Source organism: Urocampus carinirostris, chromosome 3, assembly GCF_059441175.1.
Source record: "Urocampus carinirostris isolate Australia breed hairy pipefish chromosome 3, RoL_Ucar_1.0, whole genome shotgun sequence".
NCBI classification, from domain to species: Eukaryota; Metazoa; Chordata; class Actinopteri; order Syngnathiformes; family Syngnathidae; genus Urocampus; species Urocampus carinirostris.
The window spans coordinates 8,518,911-8,544,498 of record NC_142351.1 but is presented as its reverse complement, the minus strand read 5'-3'; the positions used below and the strand labels follow the sequence as shown (position 1 = coordinate 8,544,498).

Below are 25,588 nucleotides of genomic sequence, written 5' to 3'. Positions count from 1 at the left end.
AAATGTTTCTACTGTCTTAAAATTCACCTATAAATGGTGTTGTTTTTTTCTAAATGTAAATTATAGAATTATAATTTGCATTGTCTCCAATTGTGATGGATAATATTGTGATAAACCGGCCTACATTGACATTTTCTAAATTGTCAAGTCAGCGCTCGTTTATCCGGCATCCTGCCGCCACTGGACCTCGCTCGCTCGTTCGTACCAGTGCCATCTAGTGGTCAAATGCTACACATTGGGGCTTTAAGTGGTTGCTATTTTTTTAAACACTAGAGCGGGGGTCAGGAACCTTTTTGACCCAAAGAGCCATAAAAGCAAAAACATGTTTTAAAAATAAATTGAGAGAGGCACATTACATATTCTCATCTCATCTCATTAGCTGCACCGCTTATCCTCAGTAGGGTCGCGGGGGTGCTGGAGCCCATCCCAGCAATCATCGGGCAGCGGGCAGGGGACACCCTGAACTGGTTGCCAGACAAAATTGAAAAAAACTGCCAAACACGCTCTCTAGACAAAAGCTCATTCTTCAGCACATTTGATTTCACTGTTGATGATTTAATCCAATGTATGAAATTAGAATAGAATAGAATATACCTTTATTGTCATTGTTACAACACGGGATATATTGTGACAGCGAAATTGGACGTGGCACTCCAGTTCCACATTTTACAGTGAGGATACAAGGAAAACAAAGAGATAAAGGAACAAAAAAGATGTTTGTACTGTCCTTGTTGTATAGGCTTTGTTTTCCTCCAGAGGGGGGGGGGGTGTATGAAGGGGGTGAGGGACAGACAGAGATGGGCGGATCCAACTAGATGTTTGATCTTATAATAATGCCGAATCCTGTGTCCCAAATCAATGTAAATATGCCGTTTACAATTTGTCTTCCACCTTCAGTTAAGAGTGTTGGGGCAATTTTTTTCCATGAAATTTGTCCTTAATAACAGTTTCAAAACAATGTGCAAGCAAAGTTCTTTTGTAAAAATGTCACAAATTACTGCAAAAGATAAGCATATCGTCATATACACTTTGGGTGTGGACTGCAATGAGCGAGAGAGAGAGAGAGAGAGAGAGAGAGAGAGAGAGAGAAGGAAGTGCCTTGCGCTGTGTGCAGGGATCCGCCCACCTGTACTTCTCACCCAATCAAAGTCGTTTGCCAGCGTTTTTATTTATCAGTTTAAATCAGGGGTGTCAAACTCATTTTAACTGGGGGGGCCACACGATAGAACAAACATTCTGTCGGGGGCCGGACTAGTAGATTAAAGAAGAAGAAAAAGAGAGAGAAAGAAATAAGAGAAAGAGGGAGGGGAAAGAAGAGAGGGCGGGACAAAGAAAGAGAGGGAGAGAGCGTGGGAAACAAAAGATAAAAAGAGAGAGGGGCAAAAGAAAAGGGAGAGGAAGAAAGAAATCCAAAGATACATAGAAAGACAGAAGGAGAGAAAAGAGAAAAGAAAGCGTGAAGGGTAGGAAGAGAGAAAGAGAAAAGAGAGAAAAGGAAGTTAGCGCAAAAGAAGTTAAAATACATAGAGAGAGAAAGAGACAGAGACAGAGTGGGAGAAAAGGGGTGGAAAAGAAATAGAGAGAGAGAGAAACAAAGGATAAAAAGTCGTGAGAGAGGGGGAAAAGAAAGAGAGGAAGAAAGAAATCCAAAGAGAAATAAAGGCACAGAAGGAGAGCAAAGAGAAAAGAAAGCGCAAAGGGTAGGAAGAGAGAAAGAGAAAAGAGAGAAAAGGAAGTTAGCGCAAAATAAGTTAAAATACACAGAGAGAGAAAGAGACAGAGACAGAGTGGGAGAAAAGGGGTGGAAAAGAAATAGAGAGAGAGAGAGAGAGAGAGAGAGAGAGAGAGAGAAACAAAAGATAAAAAGTCGTGTGAGAGGGGGAAAAGAAAGGGAGAGGAAGAAAGAAATCCAAAGAGAAATAGAACGACAGAGTGAGAGAAAAGGGGTGGAAAAGAAATAGAGAGAGAGAGAGAGAGAGAGAGAGAGAAACAAAAGATAAAAAGTTGTGAGAGAGGGGGAAAAGAAAGGGAGTGGAAGAAAGAAATCCAAAGAGAAATAGAAAGACAGAAGGAGAGAAAAGAGAAAAGAAAGTGCAAAGGGTATGAAGAGAGAAAGAGAAAAGAGAGAAAAGGAAAAAAGGAAGTTAGAGCAAAAGAGGTTAAAAAGACAGAGAGAAAGAGACAAAAAGCAACAAAGAGAAAAAGAGAGACACAAAGTGAAAAAGACAGAGACAGAGTGGGAGAAAAGGGGTGGAAAAGAAAGAGAGAGAGAGAGAGAGAGAAAGAAATACAAGTAGAGTGTCTTTGTTCGAAGCACCTTTTGCCTTTTTTCTTTCTTTTTAATACTTGAGAGAAACGAGTGCTAGCGAGGAGATTTGCTGATGTATTTACCGAAGCATGGTTGGAGATTAAGCGCAACTTTCAATCAATGGGAAGTGCGCCCGGCCCCGTGGCGCACTTAGCGCTCCATTGGCCCCTTCCCCCTCCGGCCCCCGACTCAGCCTGCTCAATAATTGACAAGCTTTACTCTCTCTATGAGCGAGCGGTCTTTTTCCACCCTCCGCTCTCAGTTTCCACCTGCTGCCTGCCGCATGTGGGGAATAAAGCTTGGCAGAAGACAGAAAGCTTCTTGTAAGTTTCATGTTCTGTACTCTGTGTCCTTCTTTCGTGTTCTGTACTGTCACGTTGAGTGTTTCGGTGGTATTTTACTCTTTACTGTATTAAAGATATGATGTCCCTACGACTTCGTGGGAGGGTATAACGGCACTCACAGCTTGTCCTTTATCGTCTTACTTTCTCTTTTTGTTCTGTTAGAGCTAGTAAGGGTTCCAGCATCCCATGTGTCGTCTCTTTCATGGTTTTTGTCCAGTTGAAGTTAGTTAGTGGTCCAATGTATCGGTTACAGCTGGTTAGTGTTCCTACATATCCTGCGTTGCACCTTCCATGTTTTGTTCAGTTAGTTTGTTTTCCAAAATATCATTCATTGTCTTTCTTTCATTTGTTTGGGTTTACTTACAGCTTGTCTGTTTTTATACATATCCTGTCTTGTCTTACTGTCATGTTTGGTCCAGTTAGTTAGTGATTCAACGGTCCTGTGTTGCCTTCTTTTATGTTTTGTTCAGTAAGTTATTGCGTCAGCTATTTTGTGTTGTCTTCTTTTCATGTTTTGTTTACATAGTTAGTGTTTCAACATAACATTGTTGTTTTCTTTCATTTCATGTCCATTTATAGTTTTGTTCAGTTAGTGTTTCAACTGTCCTGTGGTGTCTTACTTTCATGTTTGGTTCAGTTAGTTAGTGTTTCAACATAATGCGTTGTCTGTCCTTAAATTTTCTGTCTATCTACAGCTGGTTAGTGTTCCTACATATCCTGTGTTGCACCTTTCATGTTTTGTTCAGTCAGTTTGTTCGTGTTCCAACACATCATACATTGTCTTCCTTTTATTTGTTTGGGTTTACTTACAGCTTGTCTGTTTTTATACATATCCTGTGTTGTCTTACTGTTATGTTTGGTTCAGTTAGTTAGTGATTCAACTGTCCTGTGTTGTATTTCTTTTATGTTTTGTTCAGTAAGTTATTGTGTCAGATGTTCTGTGTTGTCTTCTTTTCATGTTTTGTTTACATAGTTTTTGGTTCAACATAACATTGTTGTTTTTCTTTCATGTCCACTTATAATTTTTCTGTGTTTTTTACATAGCTTGTGTTGTTGTCATGTTTGGTTCAGTTAGTGTTTCAACTGTCCTGTGGTGTCTTATTTTCATGTTTGGTTCAGTTAGTTAGTGTTTCAACATAATGCGTTGTCTTTCCTTAAATTTTCTGTCTATCTACAGCTTGTCTGTGTTTCGACATATCCTGTGTTGTCTTACTGTCATGTTTGGTTAGGTTAGTTAATGTTCCAACTGTCCTGTGTTGTCTTCCTTTCATAGTTTTGTTAAGTTGGAGTTAGGTAGTTTTGCAACATATCATATGTTGTCTTTCTTTAATGTTTTTCCCCGGTTTAAGTCAATGTTCCAACATACTCTGCTTTGTCATTTTTCATAGTTTTGTTCTGTTAAAGCAAGCTATTTGCTGTTCCAACATATTCTGTGTTGACTTTCTTTTAAGGTTTTGTTTGGTTACAACTAGTTAGTGTACTTACTTACATATTTTGTGTCATCTGTTTCCAGGTTTTTGTTTCTTTACTGCTTGTGTTCCTGCATGATATGCCTTGGTCTGATCATGTAACTCATGTTGTTCTGTATATGTGTCAAAATGTCATCATCCTTTCATGTTTTGTTCTGCTGGAGCTGGTTGGGGATGGAACATTTGGAGTTGTTCTGTTCTGTGTTATTTTTTTTTAATTAAAACTAGTTTTTATTACAACATGTTATATTTTTCTTGTTTTGTTCCGTTAAGACTTTGTATCCGCACATTCGTGTATCATCTTCTCCTTTCATGTTTTGTTCATTTAGATCTAGTTTTGTTTTGAGATAGAGGAGCTTGAATGTCTTTGAATTCTAAACATTCTGATGAACTTCCTTGTTCTGTTTTTGTCCTCTATGCAATACTGATTCATTTTCTAGAGATAAATCATTTTTCTAAAGCTTTATTTGTGTCTACATTTATGAGACCCGTTTCTTTGGCCACACCAGAATCTGACAGAACTAACTCTGAACATGAATATTATTAATAATAACATGCTTCATGGCAGGGGTGTGAAACTCATTTTAATTCGGGGGCCACACGATAGAACAAACATTCTGTCGGGGGCCGGACTAGTAGATTTAAGAGAAAGAAAAAGAGAGATAAAGAAATAAGAGAAAGAGGGAGGGAAAAGGAGAGAGGGCAGGACAAAGAAAGTGAAAGAGGGAGAGAGCGTGAGAAACAAAAAAGATAAAAAGTTGTGAGAGAGGGGGAAAAGAAAGGAAGAGGAAGAAAGATATCCAAAGAAAAATAGAAAGACAGAAGGAGAGAAAAGAGAAAAGAAAGCGAGAAGGGTGGAAAGAGAAAAGAGAGAAAAGGAAAAAATGAAGTTAGAGCAAAAGAAGTTAAAAAGACACAGAGAGAGAAAGAGACAAAGAGCAACAAAGGAAGAGAAAAAGAGAGACACAGAGAGTGAAAGAGAAAGAGAGTGGGAGAAAAGGTGTGGAAGAGAGAGAGAGATAGAGAGAGGGACAGAGAGAGATAAATAAATACAAGTACAGTGTCTTTGTTCGAGGCACCTTGGTTTGGCAACATCAAGTTGACCTATTTCAACCTGCAACTTGTTTTTCTCTTGTGCTTCTCTGAGTGTTATCTCGCGGGCCGAATTCAAATCCCTTAGCGGGCCTGATCTAGCCCGCGGGCCGCCTGTTTGACACCTGTGCTTTACGGCATGGTACTTTTTCGCCTTAACTTGAAAACGATCTGATACGAGCATAAATATTGCCCTGTTTTTGCTAGCGTGCAGATGCGGAGCCATGAAGGAGTTCCTGGCGGAGCTCCTGGTGGTCCTCCTGGCCTCGTCTTCGGTCCGTTCCCGTTCCCACGGCAACTGGTGCCAGCCGGGTTGCCAATGCATCGGCGACGTCAGGACGGCGGCTTGCTCGCGAGCTCTCTTCGCCGAGCTCCCGACCAGGATCCCGGCCGGCACCGAGCTCCTGGACCTGTCCCACAATAGCATCTCCGTCCTGCCCGAACGCTCGCTGAGCAGGAACCGGAAACTCCGCGTTTTGCTGCTGCCGCACAACAACATCAGCTGGGTGCAAGACGGCGCTTTCTCGCATCTGGAGTTCCTGCAGAAGCTGGACCTGAGCTGGAACAGGATCTCCGTCTTGGACGGGGGGTCCTGGGCGGGGCTGGCTTCCTTGCGGGAACTGCAGCTAGCCCGCAACGCGCTGAGCCACCTGGACAGCCGCAGCTTCCTACACCTGGACAGCCTGCAGAAGCTCAACCTGAGTGGAAACCTGATCGGCAGCATCCAGGTGAGATCTTTCTCCTCCATGAGCGGTCTAAGACAGTTACACCTGGACGCCAATCGGCTGACGTCTTTGAGGAGCGGCGTCTTCACCATGCTGCGATCGCTGGAGCTCCTCAACTTAGCCGGAAATTTCATCAACGATACGCAGTCGGGCGTCTTCAAACCGCTCACCAGCGTCACCCTCCTGGACCTGGCCCACAACCGCATGAGCTCAGTCTATTTTAAGGTGCTTGTACGACCGTATTTTCCTCACTATAAGGCGCACTGGATTAAAAGGCGCACCCTCACCCCCAAAAAAATAGTCTTTTGTGATGTATTTTTCATATATAAGTAGCTCAGAAATACTCAAGTAAAAGTACTGTGACTTCAGAATAGTATGACTCAAGTAGAAGTAAAAAGTAGTCATCCAAATCATTACTTAAGTATATCTCATCTCATCTCATTAGCTGCACCGCTTATCCTCAGTAGGGTCGCGGGGGTGCTGGAGCCCATCCCAGCAATCATCGGGCAGTGGGCAGGGGACACCCTGAACTGGTTGCCAGCCAATGGCAGGGCACACGGGGACAGACAACTCGCTCGCTCATTCACACCTAGGGACAATTTGGACCGGCCAATCCACCTGAAATGTATGTCTTTGGAATGTGGGAGGAAACCGGAGTGCCCGGAGGAAACCCACGCAAGCACGGGGAGAACATACAAACTCCACACAGGAAGTCTGGTAGCTAGATTTGGACCCACACAGGAGGTTCCCAAAACCACTCCGCCGCCGTGGTGCGGAGTCTATTGTGATATATTTTTCATATATAAGTAGAGGTGGATAGGGTAGCCCAGAAATACTCAAGTAAAAGTACTGTTACTTCAGAATAATATGACTCTAATAGAAGTAAAAAGTAGTCATCCAAATCATTACTTAAGTATATATATATATATGTATAATATCCAGGGTTGGGTAGGGTTACTTTAACTGGATTACTTTCAATGACTTTTGGATTACTCCAATACCAAATATGCTAATAAAAGACAAACTAAATATGAATCAAATGATGACTCACAACACGTGGTAAGCTTTCTCTCCTGGCTTTGATCTCTTTGATCTCCGGCAAAACGAGTATAAAATGCGACAGAAACAAAATGAAAATAAATCCAACATCAGTTTTGCACTGGTAGAGTGAGGTTTTCCATCTGCTGACAGATTTATCAGTCTTGATGAGACTCCCTCAGGTAATTTTCCTCACATGGTTAGTCTGTGCCTTGCCATGAGGGTTTTTATATGCTAATTCTTTATTTGCGTGTGCCTGTATGGCGAAAGGAGGGGATTCTATTGCATCACTTCCTGTTTGATCGTAGAGCTTCCTGAGCATCCAGACCTACAGCACCCACGTCCTCCTAGTGGGCAACCCCTGGAACTGCGACTGCGACCTGCAGAGAGTTTTCCGCAAGTTGAGGAACGTCCAGAGGATCTTCCTGGACGACTACCAGAATCTGACGTGCCGAGAGCCCCAAATGTTGAGGGGGTTTCGCTTGGCCCTGGTGGACGCCCAACTCTGCGTGGCCGAGACGGTCACCGTCCTGGTCATCACCGGCACCGTGGTGGTCACCGTCATGGCCGCAATGTTGATGGGTGAGAGGAAAAGGAAGAGGAAGAAGAAGAAGAAGCACTGGACGCAGCAGGGGGAACTCTCCGACGAGTCCGACCACTGATCCAGAGGTTTTTGCTCATTTTAGGTTCTTATTTAGCGCCTCCTAGTGGTAAAAACCGTCATCTATCGAGTCTAGACGATTAAATGAATCTTGATCTGCCTACGTGTGTGTTGAGTGTGTGTGGATGTGTTCGTATGTGGCTCATAGGCTCTGAAATCTTTGAACCGATTTTCGTGAAAATGTACACACTAGTACTTTGGGTTTCTGGGAGTGTCTTTAGCTAGGTTTCGTGTCAATAAATACCAACAAAATCGATAAACATCTGCTTTTGTGTACAAGCTGTTCTGGATTTTCATGCGGTCATACTGCTCTTTGGCACTCCTTGCCGCTTTTTCAACAAATCACGGCCCCAACAACCTCGCTCAAGTAGAATTGTCCGGTTGAACCCAACACTTGTAACAAAAACCTGCATGCAAAAAGACACCGAGAATTGTGTTTGGTTTTACTTGCAAGCAGTGTTCCCTCTAAGCGCAGTGCTCGCTCATTCTCAGCGCACAAGAAAATCTAGCCAGCGCACAAAAATGAGGGCTCAAAATGACTCATTAAGAAGCGAATTAAGTCAAAGTTACAGTGCATGAAGGTAAAAATATACGGGTTCCCCTGACGTTGTGTCCTAAATGCCATATTTTGAAGTCGAGTCGAAGTAGAACCAAGTTGAGTAGTCAGTTGAGTTTTTCGAGAACCGGCTTCTTCGGCTCGGCTCACTAAAAGGAACCGGCTCCTTCGGGTCCTAAACGGCTCTTCGGGTTGTTTTTGCTTCTTTAATCCCAACATGACCAAATATGATGTAAAATTATGCACAAAATGACTTAAAGGAAGGGGGGAATAGAACAAAAAAGAAAAAAATACCAACATGAAAAAGTAGTGAAAAGCTGAGAAAAAAAAGAAACAAAAGGAAGAGAAAAAAGAAGGAAAAATTTAGAAAAAAAGCCAGAAAAGAAAAGAAAGAAATGTAGGAAAAAAGTAAATAGAGAACAAAAAGAAAAAAGTAACAGCTCGGAAAAAATAAACACAATGAGATTTTTTTTAAAGGAATTTTTAAAAAGTAGAAAAAAAACACAGAAAAAAGAGTAAAAAGTTTGTGTTGCATTCAAATCATTTCCTATGATATCAAGTGAATCTTGTTGCCAACATTGTACTTCCACTCAAAAATGGGATTAAGTACAGTTCTGTGTCTTACAACCGACTCAATAAGCCCCCAAAAATGTTAGTTTTATGCGACAAAATATATCAGGAAATAAAAAGAAATGGATATCTTGTGAAAAAATTGTAAGAACAAACGACGTTTTAGTCAATTCATTCAAAAGAGAAAAATTATTTTTGCATTGCCGAAAACTCAGCAAAATGTAACTTGATGTCAAGTTTTGGACATGTTTGATAATGATTAAGTTGCCACACTTGGGATTGCCGTTGCTCACTGTTGTTTCAAAGGTTGCTCACCGACTTTGTGTCAACATTCAGACCCGTGGAAAATTACAGGGAACATTGCTTTCAAGGGAAGTGAACGGAAAACCACAACCGTTACAATCCTTCAACTCACTCCGAAGCAGTCTTCCCTCTGCTTGCCTTTTATTTAGAAAAGGAACGCCCTCGTTACAACGTGGTTTCAATGGCTAAACGGAAGCGTTTGAAGGTTAAATGTTCCAGTTGAAACCACTTCTCGCACAAATATTTGTTATTTGAAATGTGACTGAGTAACTCTCTTCACGCTATCTTCAGGAAAGAACCTTGGCCTGCGGTCAAATCTGTAACTGATTCATACCGTTAGTTCTTGCCAGGGTGCGGTGGAAAACTTTTGCCGTGAGAATCATCCTATTTTGTAAGCACAATATTTCAAGCAAACATATACCATATTTCCGCACTATAAGGCGCACCGGGTTATAGGGCGCACCCCGAAAAAATTGTTTTTGGTCCTATATTTGACATACATAAGACGCACCGGATTATAAGGCGCTACAATGGGAACTTCGAGAAAACAGTCAGATGGTTCAGTCCAACTTATTACCCCCTTAACATTCCCAAAGCTTGCAAAGAAGCAAATACGTGTCGTAGACACGTGCGGATGCGGTGTCTGTACGATGTCACTCAAATGCATCGTTCCATCATTCGGAAGGTTCAAGTCTTGGGATTCAAGAAATAACAACCATTCCTTAGTTTCTATTTTCTTTTTCGCTCGCAACTTTACTGTGCATATGACAATAAACACTTGGAATTGAGTTGAATTTAAAAATAGACACTCCATTCCATCCATTATCTGCACCGCTTATCACAGAAACATCGAGTTCAGTCTGAAACAAGATACAGGGAAAATAAATAGCCGGAGTAGCTCACCGAAGTTGTTGTGTTCAATAATAATGTGCAGCCATGGTCCTCTTATATCCGTGAGTTTAGTAAATCCAGGAGAATAAAATATTTACAAAGACAGAATCGTAAAAAATGCTTTCTGTATGCCGTCAACCACGTGCTAGACGCATTCATCTTTTTCGGCCAATTACAGGCTTTGTTTTACCGCTTCAGCCTACGCCAGCCTGTAAATGATAAAAAGAATCAGCCCCTTGACCTCCGAATAACTTAAGCCAATAGTGATCGATTCAAATGATGATTGACACATTGGTTAGCCAATGAAACGCCGGTAAATAAATCCCAGCATACACCGCGGACTACTTGGCGTTCGGGGGAAATTCTAGTCGGCGGCTGCTTGCCTTAGTTGCAAGACTTTGCGACTTAATATTGATCCATATATAAGGCGCACTGTATTATAATAATAATAATAATAATAATAATAATTTCCTTTTATTGTCATTCTGTGTAACAATGTACACAGAACGAAATGTCGATTGCACCTGACCCGTTGTAGCGAGCCGATGCAGCTGCAGCCAACAGAGGGCGCCGCAAGGCGCATGGTCAGCTTTTGAAAAAAATTAAGACTTTTAGGTGCGCCTTATAGTGCGGAAAATACGGTAATAATTATTATTAAAAAAGAAACCACCTGTAGCATAGTGTGGGTGTCAACGTGGGGCTGCTGCTAGGACACGTTTACTTCCGGGTTGTTTACTTTTTGTGCAGTTTTTTTTTTTTATTCCAAACGGTCAGGTTTATTTATTTTACTTATTTATTTTTGGGTGTGAGTATTTTGGATATTGTAAATTTGATGTTGATTGAATGAAGTGCTTTAATTTTATTTACTTGAGTTGTATTAAAGTATATAAAAACACATCTACTTCCTGGTTGTGTTGCCTTCAGGATGAATCAAGTAGCATAGACAGTACTGGGTTGGGTAGGGTTACTTGAACTGGATTACTTTCAATGACTTTTGGATTACTCCAATACCAAATATGCTAATAAAAGACAAAGGAAACTAAACATGAATAAAATGATGACTCACAACACGTGGTAAGCTTTCTCTCCTGGCTTTGATCTCTTTGATCTCCGGCAAAACGAACATAAAATGCAACAGAAACAAAATGAAAATAAATCCAAACAGCTTGCCAACATCATTTTTTCCCCAAGCCTGCACAAAATTGAGTCATTTGATTCATATTTAGTTTATTTTGTCTTTTATTAGCATATTTGGTATTGGAGTAATCCAAAAGTCATTGAAAGTAATCCAGTTAAAGTAACCCTACCCAACGCTGCATATAACACACATAGATTATCGTAAAGTTGAATAACTTATGTACAAGCCCTTTGAGACTCTTTGTGATTAAGGGCGTCACAAATAAACATGACTTGCCACAACGAAGGCATATGTTTATCAACTTTGATGGTGTTTATTGGGGGAGCCTGGACACAACCTAGCTAAAAACACTCCCAGAGGCCTAGAGTACAACTGTGTAGATTTTCACAAAAATTGATTGAGCCGTTTTGGAGACTATAAGCCACATACGAACACACACAAATCTGGATTTATAAATAAGTTATGGTTATTATTGGGGGAGCCTGGACACAACCTAGCTAAAAACACCCCCAGAGGCCTAAACTATAACTGTGACGATTTTCACAAAAATCGATTCAGCCGTTTTGGAGACTATAAGCCACATACGAACACACACAAATCTGGATTTATAAATAAGTAATGGTTATTATTGGAGGAGCCTGGACACAACCTAGCTAAAAACACTCCCAGAGGCCTAAAGTATAACTATGTCGATTTTCACAAAAATCGATTGAGCCGTTTTGGAGACTATAAGCCACATACGAACACACACAAATCTGGATTTATTAATAAGTTAATAAGTTATGGTTATTATTGGGGGAGCCTGGACAAAACCTAGCTAAAAACACTCCCAGAAACCGAAAGTACAACTGTGATGATTTTCACAAAAATCAATTGAGCCGTCTTGGAGACTATAAGCCACATACGAACACACACAAATCTGGATTTATAAATAAATTAAGATAGATGAGATTAGATAAACATGCATTTTTTAAAATATTCCTCGGTCGATGAATTTGCATTTGATAATAATAACACGTGAAAAGTCGACGGTTCAAGGGATGGCGCCACCTGGCTGTACTTGCACAAATGACACCACAGGAAATGGTGCCCCTACTACCCCAGTGGGAACTTACATCATTGTCGGCCATCTTGCTTCTACATGTACTCCCAAAACTCAAAAAGGATGGACATTAAAAAAATTGACTTTTTGGTCTCTTTGAGTCTCTGTAGTTTGTCATTTGTGTGCTTTGTAGCACTCGTTTTTGGTTGCACTACATTTAGTGCTGAAAAAGATACACATTGTCCTTTAACACTAAAATTATTTTGACTTTGTTAATACAGAATACGTTAAAGGCTCAAAACAAACGTATGTCACCGGAAATGGTTTTCGTGCTGCTGCACCAAACATATTCTCCCTTTCTTTGAGACTTTATACATTTTAGACACTTTTAATGTCATGTTTTTTCTCGTTTGATTACAGTAATTATCCACACGGACTTGTAAGCATTTTCTGTCACTCAAATGAAAATGATTTACATTTTTTTTGCAGTGTGGTATGCGGTTTAAAAATATGACGTCCAAAATGGTTTCGGGGTGACGTCATTCCAACTGGGTAAACAATAAACACCGCTGTAGTCCCAGCTATACTGCCCCCTACAGGTAACACGATTGAATGCAGTTTTCATTGTTCAGTTTTGGAACATTTTAACGAACGCGTTGTCATAAAGATGTGTTGTTGAGTCGGCTTTGTTGTTGATTATTTGAATTTTACAACCTTAATGAATAAAATAAAAGAAATCAGAGGACTTTGAGCCAATTTTTTTTATATAATTGTGTGAGCGGGCGAGGCGGGTATTGTTCATTTATTCATCATTATGGGAGGAGCCCTTTTGTTGACCCGGGCCAAGTAAGCTTGACGGATTTGACCCGTGCAAATACCGGATGTAGAAAAATAAAATAGATTTTAAAATCTGTTGCTATTTAATACAACTGACTGATGTATAAAATTGTATGATTATAAATTTATCTTGTAAGGTAAATTGAAGCTATTCTTGATTATTTCAATTAAAGTCACACTACCAGCAATATCAAGTATTTTTTTACTTTTGTTTTGAAAGCTTATTACGGAAGTGTATGCTATCATTTTCGGCACCGTCCATTTCGATGTCTGCGCAGGACAGGTGGGAACTCCGGTTCGACGAGCTAACCGGAATAAGACAAACCACCAACAGAAACTCGGCTTACGTTCATAATTTCGAGCGATAAACGATCAGATTTGAAAGAATTCGGCTGGTGAAATGTCCGAACGGAGAACGAAAACAAAGTGCGAGGAAATACTTTGATGGGATCGCTGACATAAGCAGGTAAGTGTTTGACATCATTTTTCCTTCCCCTTTAATTATTTTAACCGACAGAAATAATACTTTACTTTCACATATCGTAAATTACTATTTAATAATACATTATCGAAAATTTAAATATTCTAAAATTGCTCTTAATGTATTTTTTAAACGGTAATATATGACGTCCACTCTTGTTAGAAGTTTTGTGGGGTAATAAAAAACATTCCCTTTAATAGTTTACCCGACAGAAAATTGGCACAATATAATTACATGTTTACAAATCGCAAATGTAAATATATCGGTTCATTTCGAATTATATTTGAATAAATCTCAGTTTTATCTTTTACAAACTGTTTTAAATGGCGGGTACTTGTGTTAGAAGGGTTTTTAAAATAATACTTTTAAATATCTATCGGACGAAGGTCACGTGATGATATTTTACGTTTACGTATTATACATAGATAAACAAATGTAAGAATTACAATTTCATCATTACATTTTCACAAATAAATTTTTAAATCTGTGTTAATGTGTCTCCCAAACGGTTTACATGATATTCACTCTTGTTAGTATTTAAAAAAAAATAAAAAAAACGTCCCATTTAAATTTGACAAAGCTCACACGATATTATTTATGTTTTCATATTGTAAATAACAATTTATCAGTCAATTTACTAATATATATTCAGGGTTGGGAAGGGTTACTTTAGCCGGATTACTTTCAATGACTTTTGGATTACTCCAATAGCAAATATGCTAATAAAAGTCAAAAGAAACTAAATATGAATCAAATGATGACTCACAACACGTGGTAAGCTTTCTCTCCTGGCTTTGATCTCTTTGATCTCCGGCAAAACTAACACACTGTTACTCCCTAAGCCTGCACAAAATTTAGTCATTTGATTCATATTTAGTTTCTTTTGTCTTTTATTAGCATATTTGGTATTGGAGTAATCCAAAAGTCAATGAAAGTAATCAGTTAAAGTAACCCTACCCAACTGTGTATACATTTCTGACCCCTGTGCTAATCTTAGCGACTCACACCAGCTCTGACCAACTCCAGCTATCGTCTCTTTTCAGTCACTGTGGGCTTATCCAGCCGACTCGGTGTTATGTCGTCTCCACTGGGGATAAATACGTCCGGTCGTCTGCTGAAATTCAGATAATCTCGAAGTAGGCTCAGGAATATCCCTCATTTTTTGCCATTGTCATATTTTTGCTTTTGTCTTTTTCACTTTTGGTTTCCGAGATAACTTCTTTATTGAATTTTCAACCGAGATTTCCATAAATAGTCCAGACTCGTGTATAACGCTCACACCTCAATTTTTATTTGAGATCGGTATCAAACCTTGGTTGACTTTTTCTCAGCTCAAACTTTGCGGTCGGATGCAATGGGATTCGTGCCCGGGTTGCGGCGGTGAGAGCACCGAATTCTAATCACTGTAGTATAGGCTACCTAAGAAAAGGCAGTGGATTTCATGTCATTTTCAAGTTGTTTTTAGTCATGATACTAGAGACAAATGTTAACTTTGTTGTTTTTAACATGTAAAAGTGACAATTCAAATTCTAAGCATTGTAATTGAACAAAAGATAATGTGATAATGAGATAAAACCCAAAGCCTTTTCATATGTAATCCATATGCAGGGTTGGGTAGGGTTACTTTAACTGGATTACTTTCAATGACTTTTGGATGACTCCAATACCAAATATGCTAATAAAAGACAAAAGAAACTAAATATGAATCAAATGACTCAATTTTGTGCAGGCTTGGGGAGTAACGGAACACATGGAACGGCAAAAATGATGTTGGCAAGCCGTTTGGATTTATTTTCATTTTGTTTCTGTTAGTTTTGCCAGAGATCAAAGCCAGGAGAGAAAGCTTACCACGTGTTGTGAGTCATCATTTTATTCATATTTAGTTTCTTTTGTCTTTTATTAGCATATTTGGTATTGGAGTAATTCCAAAGTAATTAAAGGTAATCAAGTTAAAGTAACCCTACCCAACCCTGTCCATATGTGAGACCTGTTGTAAAAGTTTGGCGCTCTCACTGCCGCAACCTCTGTTTGAATCCTGTTAACCAAAAACACGCACCCAGATATTGTTTTTGTTTTTTTTTCAGGCAAAAAAAAAAAATGTTGCCTCAAATGCTCCATTGTTCAGCGGGGTAAATGTGAAGGTGGGCCGTACCTGGCCCTTGGGCCGTAGGTTGAGGACCATTGGTTTGAAATGAAGCAAAATAATAGTGGCTTGTAGTCCGGAATTTACAGTACCTAACTAGGAGTGTGGTGCAATTCTCTACCAATACAGATGCGTTAGTTTCTGTTTAGGATGAAAAGTGACCTAAAACATGCCATCAGTTACATTCAACCCGTTTAACCCTTGAGGCATGCAGGTACATATCGTGTATTTTCGTCTTGGGATCAAGAGGTCGCAGGCAATGTTCCCCCTAATCTTCCTTACGGGTCTGAGCGTTCAGACAAAGTCTGTGAGCAACGCTTTAAACAACAGTGAGCGACGGCAATCCCAAGTGTGGCAACTAAATCATTATCAAACATGTCCAAAACTTGACATCAAGTTACATTTTGCTGAGTTTCCGGCAATGCAAAAAAACATTTCACTTTTGAATGAATTGACTCATGTATTATTGCAAAGGTTGTACGGCCTACAAACGTCATTTTTTTTTTTACAACAATTCTTTCACAAGATTTTCATTTTTTTTTCCTGGTATCCTTTGACGCAAAATACTAACATTTTGGGGGGCTTATTTAGTCGGTGGCAAGATACAGAACTGTATTTAATCACATACATTTAGTGGAAGTACAATGTTGGCAACAAGATTGACTTGGTATAATTGGAAATTATTTTAATGCAACACAAACTTCTTTTTTCCCAGTTTTTTTTTCAATTCCCTTAAAAAAATCTTATTGTGTTTATTTTTTCCGGGCTCTTACCTTTTTCTTTTTGTTCTCTATTTACTTTTTTCCCACATTTCTTTCTTTTCTTTTTTTCTGGCTTTTTTTCTGAAATTTTCCTTCTTTTTTCTCAGCTTTTCATTTTTTTTCTTTTTTGTTCTATTTCCCCTTTCCTTTAAGTCATTTTGTGCCCGATTTCACGTAATATTTGGTCGTGTAGGGATGAAAGAAGCAACAAGAACCTGAAGAGCCGTTTAGGACCCGAAAGAGCCGGTTCCTTTGAGTGAGCCGAGCCAAAGAAGCCGGTTCTCGACAAACTCTACTAACTTTACTCAACTTCGTTCTACTTCGTCTCGACTTCAAAATAACGCATTTAGGGCACAACGTCGGGGGAACCCGTGTATTTTGACCTTCATGCACTGTAACTTTGACTTAATTCGCTTCTTAATAAGCAATTTCGAGCCCTGTTTTTTGTGCGCTGGTTAGATTTTATTGTGCGCTGAGATTGCGCACGCGCGCAGCTTAGAGGGAACATTGGTCGCAGGTTCGAATCCCGGCTCCTCCGTGTTATATGTCGAAGTGTCCTTGGGCAAGACACTGAATCCCTAATGCCCCCAATAAGCAGGTAGGCGCCTTGCACGGCTGACTCCCTATTGGTGTGTGAGTGTGTGTGTGTAAATGGGTAAGTGTGAAGCACATTGTAAAGCGCTTTGGGAGGTCTTCATTGACTTGAAAAGTGCTATAGAAATGCAGACCATTTACCATTGGAAAGTCAACACTTGGGAGCTCAAATTTCGCAGGCCAGGTTGAGGTCAGACCGGATAGGTACGATACCACCAAATATTTTGAGTTGTTGGAAGTCAAAAAAACATTCGTAAACGACTGTTGACTGTTGAGTTATGCTCAATACAGAACTAGTAGGATATAATAGGCCGGGTGGAGCTAGGCGGACGCGCTCGATGTTACCTCAAATGACTGGGGATAATTATTGTTGTCTTAAGGTAATCTGGAATGACAAATGGTCTAGGAAACTAAACTAAAACAAACACCTGTATTATAATGACTTCATGATGACTAAAGAAACACAGGCAAAATGGGATAACAACATGTAGTCTAGATTTGCAAAGCTTCCCATAGCCTAGCGGTTAAAACCTTGTGCAGATACCTGTCTAACAACACAAATGTTCCTACTTTTATACACAATGAAGTTATATACTATTTTATACACTGTTTATGTTACGTAAAGTCAAATATACTTGTTCTAAAATCTGACTTCAGTGTTTGAGGGCAAACTCTGAGAGAAGGGTGTCGTAAACCGCCTCTGTTTTGGAATGTGTCTTTGGTTTCAGTCTGTGCAGATAACAATGACTTATCACCTCGCCTGGGGTGTTGGGAGTATGTGCCTGGCACTGTCCTATCACCCCTCCTCCTATTCTTCAAATCATGGTTGGGAAATTTGCATCGACACGGCGCGGACCAATCAGCCAGAGGCTTGGTCATGGGGCGTGAACATTTCATCGGCATGGATGATAAGATGTGGAGACCCAAGAACCTCGTCGCTCTCTTTCTCCACACGATCGTAATTGGCAAGGACGAAAGAACCGATTTGTTCAGCTCTTTTATTCGGCTAAATAAATTGATATGTGGACTACACTCGTCGTTCGACTAATTGAATTTCTCCAACTTCTGCACATGCTCCAACTGTAAGGAATTACACATGACACGTGAAGTGTCTTCAGAGTCAGATTTTAGTTTAGTAAATGTTAAAACCTTACAAAAGGTAAACGAATGTGCGCCATCCCATGGGCTAAACTAAAACAAAAACATCCATTTTGGCTCCTACAACAACCGAGTTATCGCACTTTATGTTCACGTCCAAATAATGTACACTGACGTGCATTGCGTCACAAAAGGAAATGCATGCCACAAGAGGTTCTAATTTCAAGTTCGTAAACGTTTGACCATTTCCGCAGCTATGCCAGCAGCCGACGACAAAGTGGCCATCCTGACGGACGAGGAGGAGGACCCTCAGGACGTTTCCGTGCCCGAGGGGGCTTTCAACCAATTGTCGCTGCAGCAGAGCGGCCCCCCGGAGCACCCGGGCCCCCTCTCCGTCGACTCCCCGTCAGAGCTTCCAGCGAGCTCTCCTCCCGCCCCGACGTTAAACTGCTGCCAGAGGACATGTCACCGCATCAACACTCACCTCCTGGTCTCCAAGATCTTCTACTTCTTCTTCTACGCCGCCTACGGCTCGCTGCACCCCCTGCTGGCCGTCTACTACAAGCAGCTGGGCATGTCGGCCAGTCGCAGCGGCCTCCTGGTGGGCATCCGCTACTTCATCGAGTTCTGCAGCGCCCCCTTCTGGGGCGTGGTGGCCGACCGCTTCAAGAAGGGCAAAGCGCTGCTGCTCTTTTCCGTTTTCTGCTGGCTGGTCTTCAACTGCGGCATCGGCTTTGTCAAGCCGGCCGACATGAGGTGTGTGGTGGCGGGGGTCGAGGACCCCACCGAGCCCCCGACCACCGCGGCGCCCCCGCCAGGAAACTTCACACCGGGGGGCAACTCCAGCGAACGCGCCCGCCGAAGTCTGGTGGACCTGGAATGGCTCGCTAGCTTTGTGGTCTCCAAAATCAGGCATGAAATTCTTTCAGTTTTCGAAAAATGTGCCGTTTTAAAGTCAAAATTTGTGACCTGCGTGACTTGTGTAGATCCCAGGAGAAAATGGGGGAGTTTACAGTCTCATCTCATCTCATTAGCTGCACCGCTTATCCTCAGTAGGGTCGCGGGGGTGCTGGAGCACATCCCAGCAATCATCGGGCAGTGGGCAGGGGACACCCTGAACTGGTTGCCAGCCAATCGCAGGGCACACGGGGACAGACAACTCACTCGTGATATTTCACAATGATTGAATCAGGCGTTTGAGACGGTGTTTGAATTTAAATCAGTGTAGTCCGTGCGAGCTAGGGTGGTCTATATGAACAAGGGGAATTTCTAAATTGAATACAGTGGAACCTCGGTTCTCGACCATAACCCGTTCCAGAACCCTGTTCGAAAACCGATATGTTCGATCACCGAAAATCGGTTTTCCCATTAAAAGTAATGTAAAATCGTTTTAATCCGTTCCAACACCCTGAATGTTTACCATGAACGTAAACATGAAGCTAACCCAGGCTAATCGTACGTTCGCGTTAGCGTAATCTTCCGTACGAAAGATTACGCTAACACGAACGTGTAAAAATAAAAAAAAGGATTATGAATAGGATTTCTTACCTTTGTGGTGGACGGTGGGGAGAGAAAAATCATGCAAAGTTTTTCAACCTTTTCCAAAACTTGCGGCAGTTGCTCGCTTATAGCGCTAACTTCCTTAGCCGCATCACTCGATTTCACAGCCTCCTTATTCTTTACTATCGTACCGATCGTAGATTTAGCCATGCTGTATTCACTAGCAAGATCGGAAATTCGTACACCTCTTTCATATTTAGCTATTATGTCTTTCTTATAGGCAATAGTTGGACGAACAACTTGTTTTTTTTTCACCTGTCCCGCTTGCACCGACCTTCTTCGGAGGCATAATTAGGGGCTAAAACACCCGTACGCCGCTCAGCATCGCACCCTAGCGTACCGGCGTTCGAACTCCGATTTTTTTGACCGAACATCGTCGCGAGAATTTCTCGAAATTTTTGGTCGAACACCGATTTGTCCGAACTGAGAGGCGTTCGAAAACCGAGGTTCCACCGTATTTCGACAAGCAAAGGCCTGAATATGGTGTGAAATAGAGAAGTTCCAAAACAGGAAGACCTCCTTGACTGTCTTCCTTTAATGATTCTGATAAGTGAAATGACCGACTCAGCACTTCCCTTAAAGAGGGCAGCTGCTTTCCTATCATTGGCTAAGTGTTATGCCAGACCCCCATCGCTTTCCTCATTGCATTTGCAGTCGCCATGCTTTCCACTCCGATGCTTAGTTTGGTCCTAATAACATCTGTCACGGAGATTAGCGATAACATGATACTCAAACACAGTTCACCACATAAATGTGGCATGCATGTTTTCTTTGAATGTTTTCTGACTTATCTGAGTCTTTTGAACCCAAATTTCAAATACACGTTGAAAAAAATCCTCCAATTGCTTTTATTACCTAGTCAAATTGGCCTCGGGGCACTTCTTAAATATGTCTGATCCATCTCAAACTTGGCTATTTACAGGGCGTTCCAAAACAGGTTCAATGGGAGCACCATTGGTCGCACGACACATTAAGTTCAAAGTTAAATTCTTGCCAATTGCATCGTCATTGGTTTCAACAGCTCATCAGTGTCACTTGGAATAGGGGCACATAGACAAATCCTTTAAAAATCCCCCACAAAAAGAAATTGCTTGGTGTGAGATCTGAAGACCTGGGTGGCCATGACATAAGATCAACTGTTCAAAATGCAAAGTTTATTTCTCAATTATTTTTTTTTGTGTGTGAAATTCTATGTTTTTGTGAAATCGTTTCACATTTGCAACTAAATGCCCCACAAGTGTCCTGCATGTGCAGTAAGGGACGCGTGATGTCACCCGTAATGTGCTCTGTGTTTGCGGAAGCACTCATGGATGTTAATGGTGGAGCATATGTAACAATTAAAAAGTCATTGTGCTATCATAGGCAGCACATGAACAACTTTATAGTTTTAAGAAGAAGATTAAGGAAAAAGAGGGATTTCGACTATCCCATTTTTGGGGCTGTGGCAGTAACGGCTGTCCTAATCAGAGTTGTCCTCCCAAATATGAAGTAAATCCAAAAGCTCCAAGTTTTGTGCAGCCACGGTTGTTGATTTCTCGGCTGTTGTAGGACATTCAAGTTCCCATCTGCCTCTTCTGATCGACTCCACTGGAAAGCAGTTACAATTTGTTCAATCACATCTTCTGAAATTCTTTTAGCTGGGCATAAGCACCTATCCAATAAGAATGTGTGCATGGAATTCCTCTTTGGTGGCTCCTTTCCAAATGTTCTGCAAAATGCACATTGAACAACAGTCCATGGTCCATCCATTCATCCATTATTTGCACCGCTTATCCTCAGTAGGGTCGCGGGGATGCTGGAGCACGTCCCAGCTATCTTCAGGCAGTGGGCAGGGGACACCCTGAACTGGTTGCCAGCCAATCGCAGGGCACACAGGGACAGACAATTGGCTCGCTTATTCCCACCTAGGGACAATTTGGACCGGCCAATTAACCTGACATGCATGTTTTTGGGAAGAAACCGGAGTGCCTGGAAGAAACCCACGCAAGCACGGGGAGAACATGCAAACTCCACACATCAGGTTCGATCTCATGACCTCAGAACTGTGCCGCACACGCGCTAACCACTGCCCCGTTGTGCTGCCTGTCCATGACCCTGTTTTTGTAAATTCAAGCATCCAAACGGCCTTTTCTGGTTGAGCGAAGCCATTAATGGGTCTGAAAAGAAAGCCTTGCAAAAAATGTAAATACCTTTTGCTACCATTCATAGTTAAGGAGATATGGGAACTTGCCCAAGACTTTTGAAGACCCTGTATAAGGACCACCCTACTGTACAGTATCCTGGAACATGATTCCACCACACCCTTCTTTAACCCATTTTTATGCCCGCAGAAGCCTTCGAAGCCTGAATGACACCGCCCCTGACATCAACACCACCACCACCGTGGGGCCTCCTGCCACCACCCAAAGTCCCAAGGAGCACAGCCTCATTTACGACAGCGCCCAAGTGGAGAACATCTTCCTCATCATCCTCCTGCTCATCATCGTGGGCGAGTTTTTCAGCGCCCCGGCCGTCACCATCGTGGACACGGTCACCTTGCAGTACCTGGGCAAGGCCCGAGACCGCTACGGGCTGCAGAGGATGTGGGGGTCTCTGGGCTGGGGTCTGGCCATGCTGCTGGTGGGCATCTGGATCGACCACACCCACGTCAGCGTGGCGGTGGAGGGTCTCGGCTGCGTCCTGCCCGACTTCCGCCTCCGCAACTACCAGATCGCCTTCATCGTTTTCGGCGTGCTGATGGGCGGCGCTTTTGTCGTCGCCACTCAGTTCTACTTCCAGAAATCCGGGCCGTATCGGCGGGAGGAGGACGCGGCGGAAGAAGCCAACGGGTCTCGGACTTTGTCCGACTCGGGTCAGGACGCCGCCGCGGATCAGGAGTTCCACTACGGCGACCTTATGAAGCTTCTGTGCAGCGTGCGCTACAGCTCGGTGCTCTTCGTGGCCTGGTTCATGGGCTTCGGCTACGGATTCGTTTTCAGCTTCTTGTACTGGCACCTGGAGGATTTGGACGGCTCCTACACCCTCTTCGGGGTCTGCTCGGTCCTCAGTCACGTCTCGGAGCTGGCCGCTTACTTCACCAGTCACAAGTTCATCGAGCTGGTGGGGCACATCAGGTCAGTTCTTACGCCCAAAAAACGTGTGATGATAGACGAGGGACCCCAGTATTTTCTCCTAAATATGTATAACTTCATTTTAGGGGCGTGACGGTTTTCAAAAACATCGTTATCTCCAAAAAAATTCCAATATCGATTCTGTTCCAGCAGTCCCTGGCCAGGATATGTTTCCAAACTCATTTTAACTCGGGGGCCACACGATGGAACAAACATTCTCTCGGGGGCCGGACGAGTAGATTAGAGCGAAAGAAAAAGAGAGAGAGAGAGAAATAAGAAAGAGGGAGAGAAAAAGAGAGAGGGTGGGACAAAAAGAGAGAGAGCGAGAGAAAAAGAGAGAGAGAGAGAGAGAATATGAGAAACCAATCCAAAGAGAGGAGAGAGAGAAGGAAAGCAAGAGAGAAGGAGAAAGCAAGATAGAGAGAGAGAGAAAAGAAAACAAGGAAGGTAGAGCAAAAGAAGGTAAAAAGACACTGAGAAAGAGACGAAGGGAAACAAAGAAAGATATAAAGAGACCGAGAAAGTGAAAGAGAGAGAGCGAGAATGTGAGAAACACATCCATACAACAAACAACAAATCCAAAGAGAGAAAGAAAGAGAAAAGAGAAGCAAGAGAGAAGGAGGAAGCGAGAGAGAGAGAGAGAGAAAGAGAGAGAGAGAAAAGAAAACAAGGAAGGTAGAGCAAAAGAAGGTAAAAAGACACTGAGAAAGAGACGAAGGGAAACAAAGAAAGATATAAAGAGACCGAGAAAGTGAAAGAGAGAGAGCGAGAATGTGAGAAACACATCCATACAACAAACAACAAATCCAAAGAGAGAGAGAAAGAAAGAAAGAAAGAGAAAAGGGAAGCAAGAGAGAAGGAGAAAGCGAGAGAGAGAGAGAGAGAAAAGAAAACAAGGAAGGTAGAGCAAAAGAAGGTAAAAAGACACTGAGAAAGAGACAAAGGGAAACAAAGTAAGATATAAAGAGACAGAGAAAGTGAAAGAGAGAGATAGAATTTGAGAAATACATCCATACAACAAACAACAAATCCAAAGAGAGAAAGAGAGAAGGGAAGCAAGAGGGAAGGAGAAAGCAAGAGAGAGAGAGAGAGAAAAGAAAACAAGGAAGGGAGAGCAAAATAAGGTAAAAAGACACTGAGAAAGAGACAAAGCGAAACAAAGTAAGATACAGAGACAGAGAACGTGAAAGAGAGAGAGAGAGGATGTGAGAAACACATCCATACAACAAACAACAAATCCAAAGAGAGAAGGAGAGAAAGAGAGAACGGAAGCAAGAGAGAAGGAGAAAGCAAGCAAGAGAGAGAGAGAGAAAGAGAGAGAGAGAGAGAAGAAAACAAGGAAGGTAGAGCAAAAGAAGGTAAAAAGACACTGAGAAAGAGATAGAGAAACAAAGAAAGAAAAAAAGAGACAGAGACAGTGAAAGAGGGAGGGATAGAGACTGGGAGAAAAAGGGAGGAAGAGAGAGAAAGAGAGAAATACAAGTACAGCGTTTGTGAGAGCCACCTGGCTTTGGCAACATCAAGTGGACATATTTCAACCTGCATCGAATAACTTCGTGCTTCCGGACGCTCCCGAGCGTTATGAGGTCGTGCATTTGCATATCACTTTCCAAAGTAGACGCACAGAACACAAGAAAAATGGAGAAGCGGTTAGGAATCGAGCCAAAACCTCTGGCCCAGAAGAAGATTCAAAAGAAGCTAACAAAATTGATGACGCTACAAAACGTAAACGTACATTAGAAAGAATCGTGGAAAGAGGAGTTCACGTGGCTTGTAGCATACGACGCAACGCAAACATTGCATGAATGAAGACGATTAAATACAGCTACATACTGATGGCAGATGGAAAACAGCCATGTCAAGTACCGTATTTTCCGCACTATAAGGCGCACCTAAAAAGTCTTAATATTTTTCAAAAGCTGACAATGCGCCTTATAATACAGTGCGCCTTATTTATGGAACAAAATTAATTCGCAGTCTTGCAACTAACTTGCAGCCGCCGACTAGATTTTCCCCCGAACGCCAAGTAGTCCGCGGTGTATGCTGGGATTTATTTACCGGCGTTTCATTGGCTAACCAATGTGTCAATCATCATTTGAATCGATCACTATTGGCTAAAGTTATTCGGAGCCACGGATAGGCTAGAGGGCCGAAACAAACCCTGCAATTGGCCGAAAAAGATGTGTCAATCATCCGCTAAATCGATCGCTATTGGCTGAAGTTATTCGGAGCCTCGGATTGGCTAGATGGCCAAAACAAACCCTGCAATCGGCCGAGTTTAGCAATGGCGTAGCAAGCTTAGCAAGCTTGCTAAAGTACGCCATAAAGAAACATGTTTCATTAGTCTGTATTTGTACATATTTTACTCTCCTGGATTTACTTCACACACGGTTGTAAGAAGACCACGATTGCGTATCATTATTGAACGTGAGAACTTAGGTGAGCTATGTGGCTTTATATTTTCCCGGTATCTTGTTTTAGAACGATCTTGATGTTGCTGTGATGAGTTGAGTGAATTCAACTCAATTCCAAGTGTTTATTGTCATATGCACAGCAAAGTTGCGAGCGAAAAAGAAAATAGAAACTAAGGAATGGTTGGCATTTCTTGAATCCCAAGACTTTAACCTTCCGAATGATATTTGGAACGATGCATTTGAGTGACATCGTACGGACACCGCATCCGCACGTGTCTACGACACGTATTTGCTTCTTTGCAAGCTTTGGGAATGTTATCAGTTGGACTGAACCATCTGACTGTTTTGTCCACGTTCCCATTGTAGCGCCTTATAATCCGGTGCGCCTTATCTATGGAAGATATAGGACCAAAAACTATTTTTTGGGGGTGCGCCCTATAACCCGGTGCGCCC

General features: G+C 41.9%; 2 protein-coding genes across 2 annotated transcripts in view; both read left to right on the top strand.

The window, feature by feature from the left end:
* Window positions 1–2,576: 2,576 nt before the first annotated feature.
* LOC148368581 (uncharacterized) lies at window positions 2,577–8,232 on the top strand. Its single transcript, XM_088329752.1, has 3 exons — window positions 2,577–2,631; window positions 5,421–6,163; window positions 7,285–8,232. The coding sequence occupies exons 1-3, from the start codon at window positions 2,592–2,594 to the stop codon at window positions 7,636–7,638; spliced, it is 1,137 nt and encodes a 378-aa protein (XP_088185878.1). The 5' UTR covers window positions 2,577–2,591; the 3' UTR covers window positions 7,639–8,232.
* A 5,009-nt stretch (window positions 8,233–13,241) lies between these two features.
* Window positions 13,242–25,588, top strand: part of LOC148368580 (major facilitator superfamily domain-containing protein 6-A-like) — a gene marked incomplete at its 3' end in the record, with an annotated part of 22,349 nt that continues 10,002 nt past the window's right edge. Inside the window, exons 1-3 of the mRNA XM_088329710.1 lie at window positions 13,242–13,440; window positions 18,306–18,963; window positions 21,942–22,724. Of these exons, the coding sequence (XP_088185836.1) occupies window positions 18,308–18,963; window positions 21,942–22,724 (1,439 nt within the window). The remainder of the gene's footprint in view (window positions 13,441–18,305; window positions 18,964–21,941; window positions 22,725–25,588) is intronic.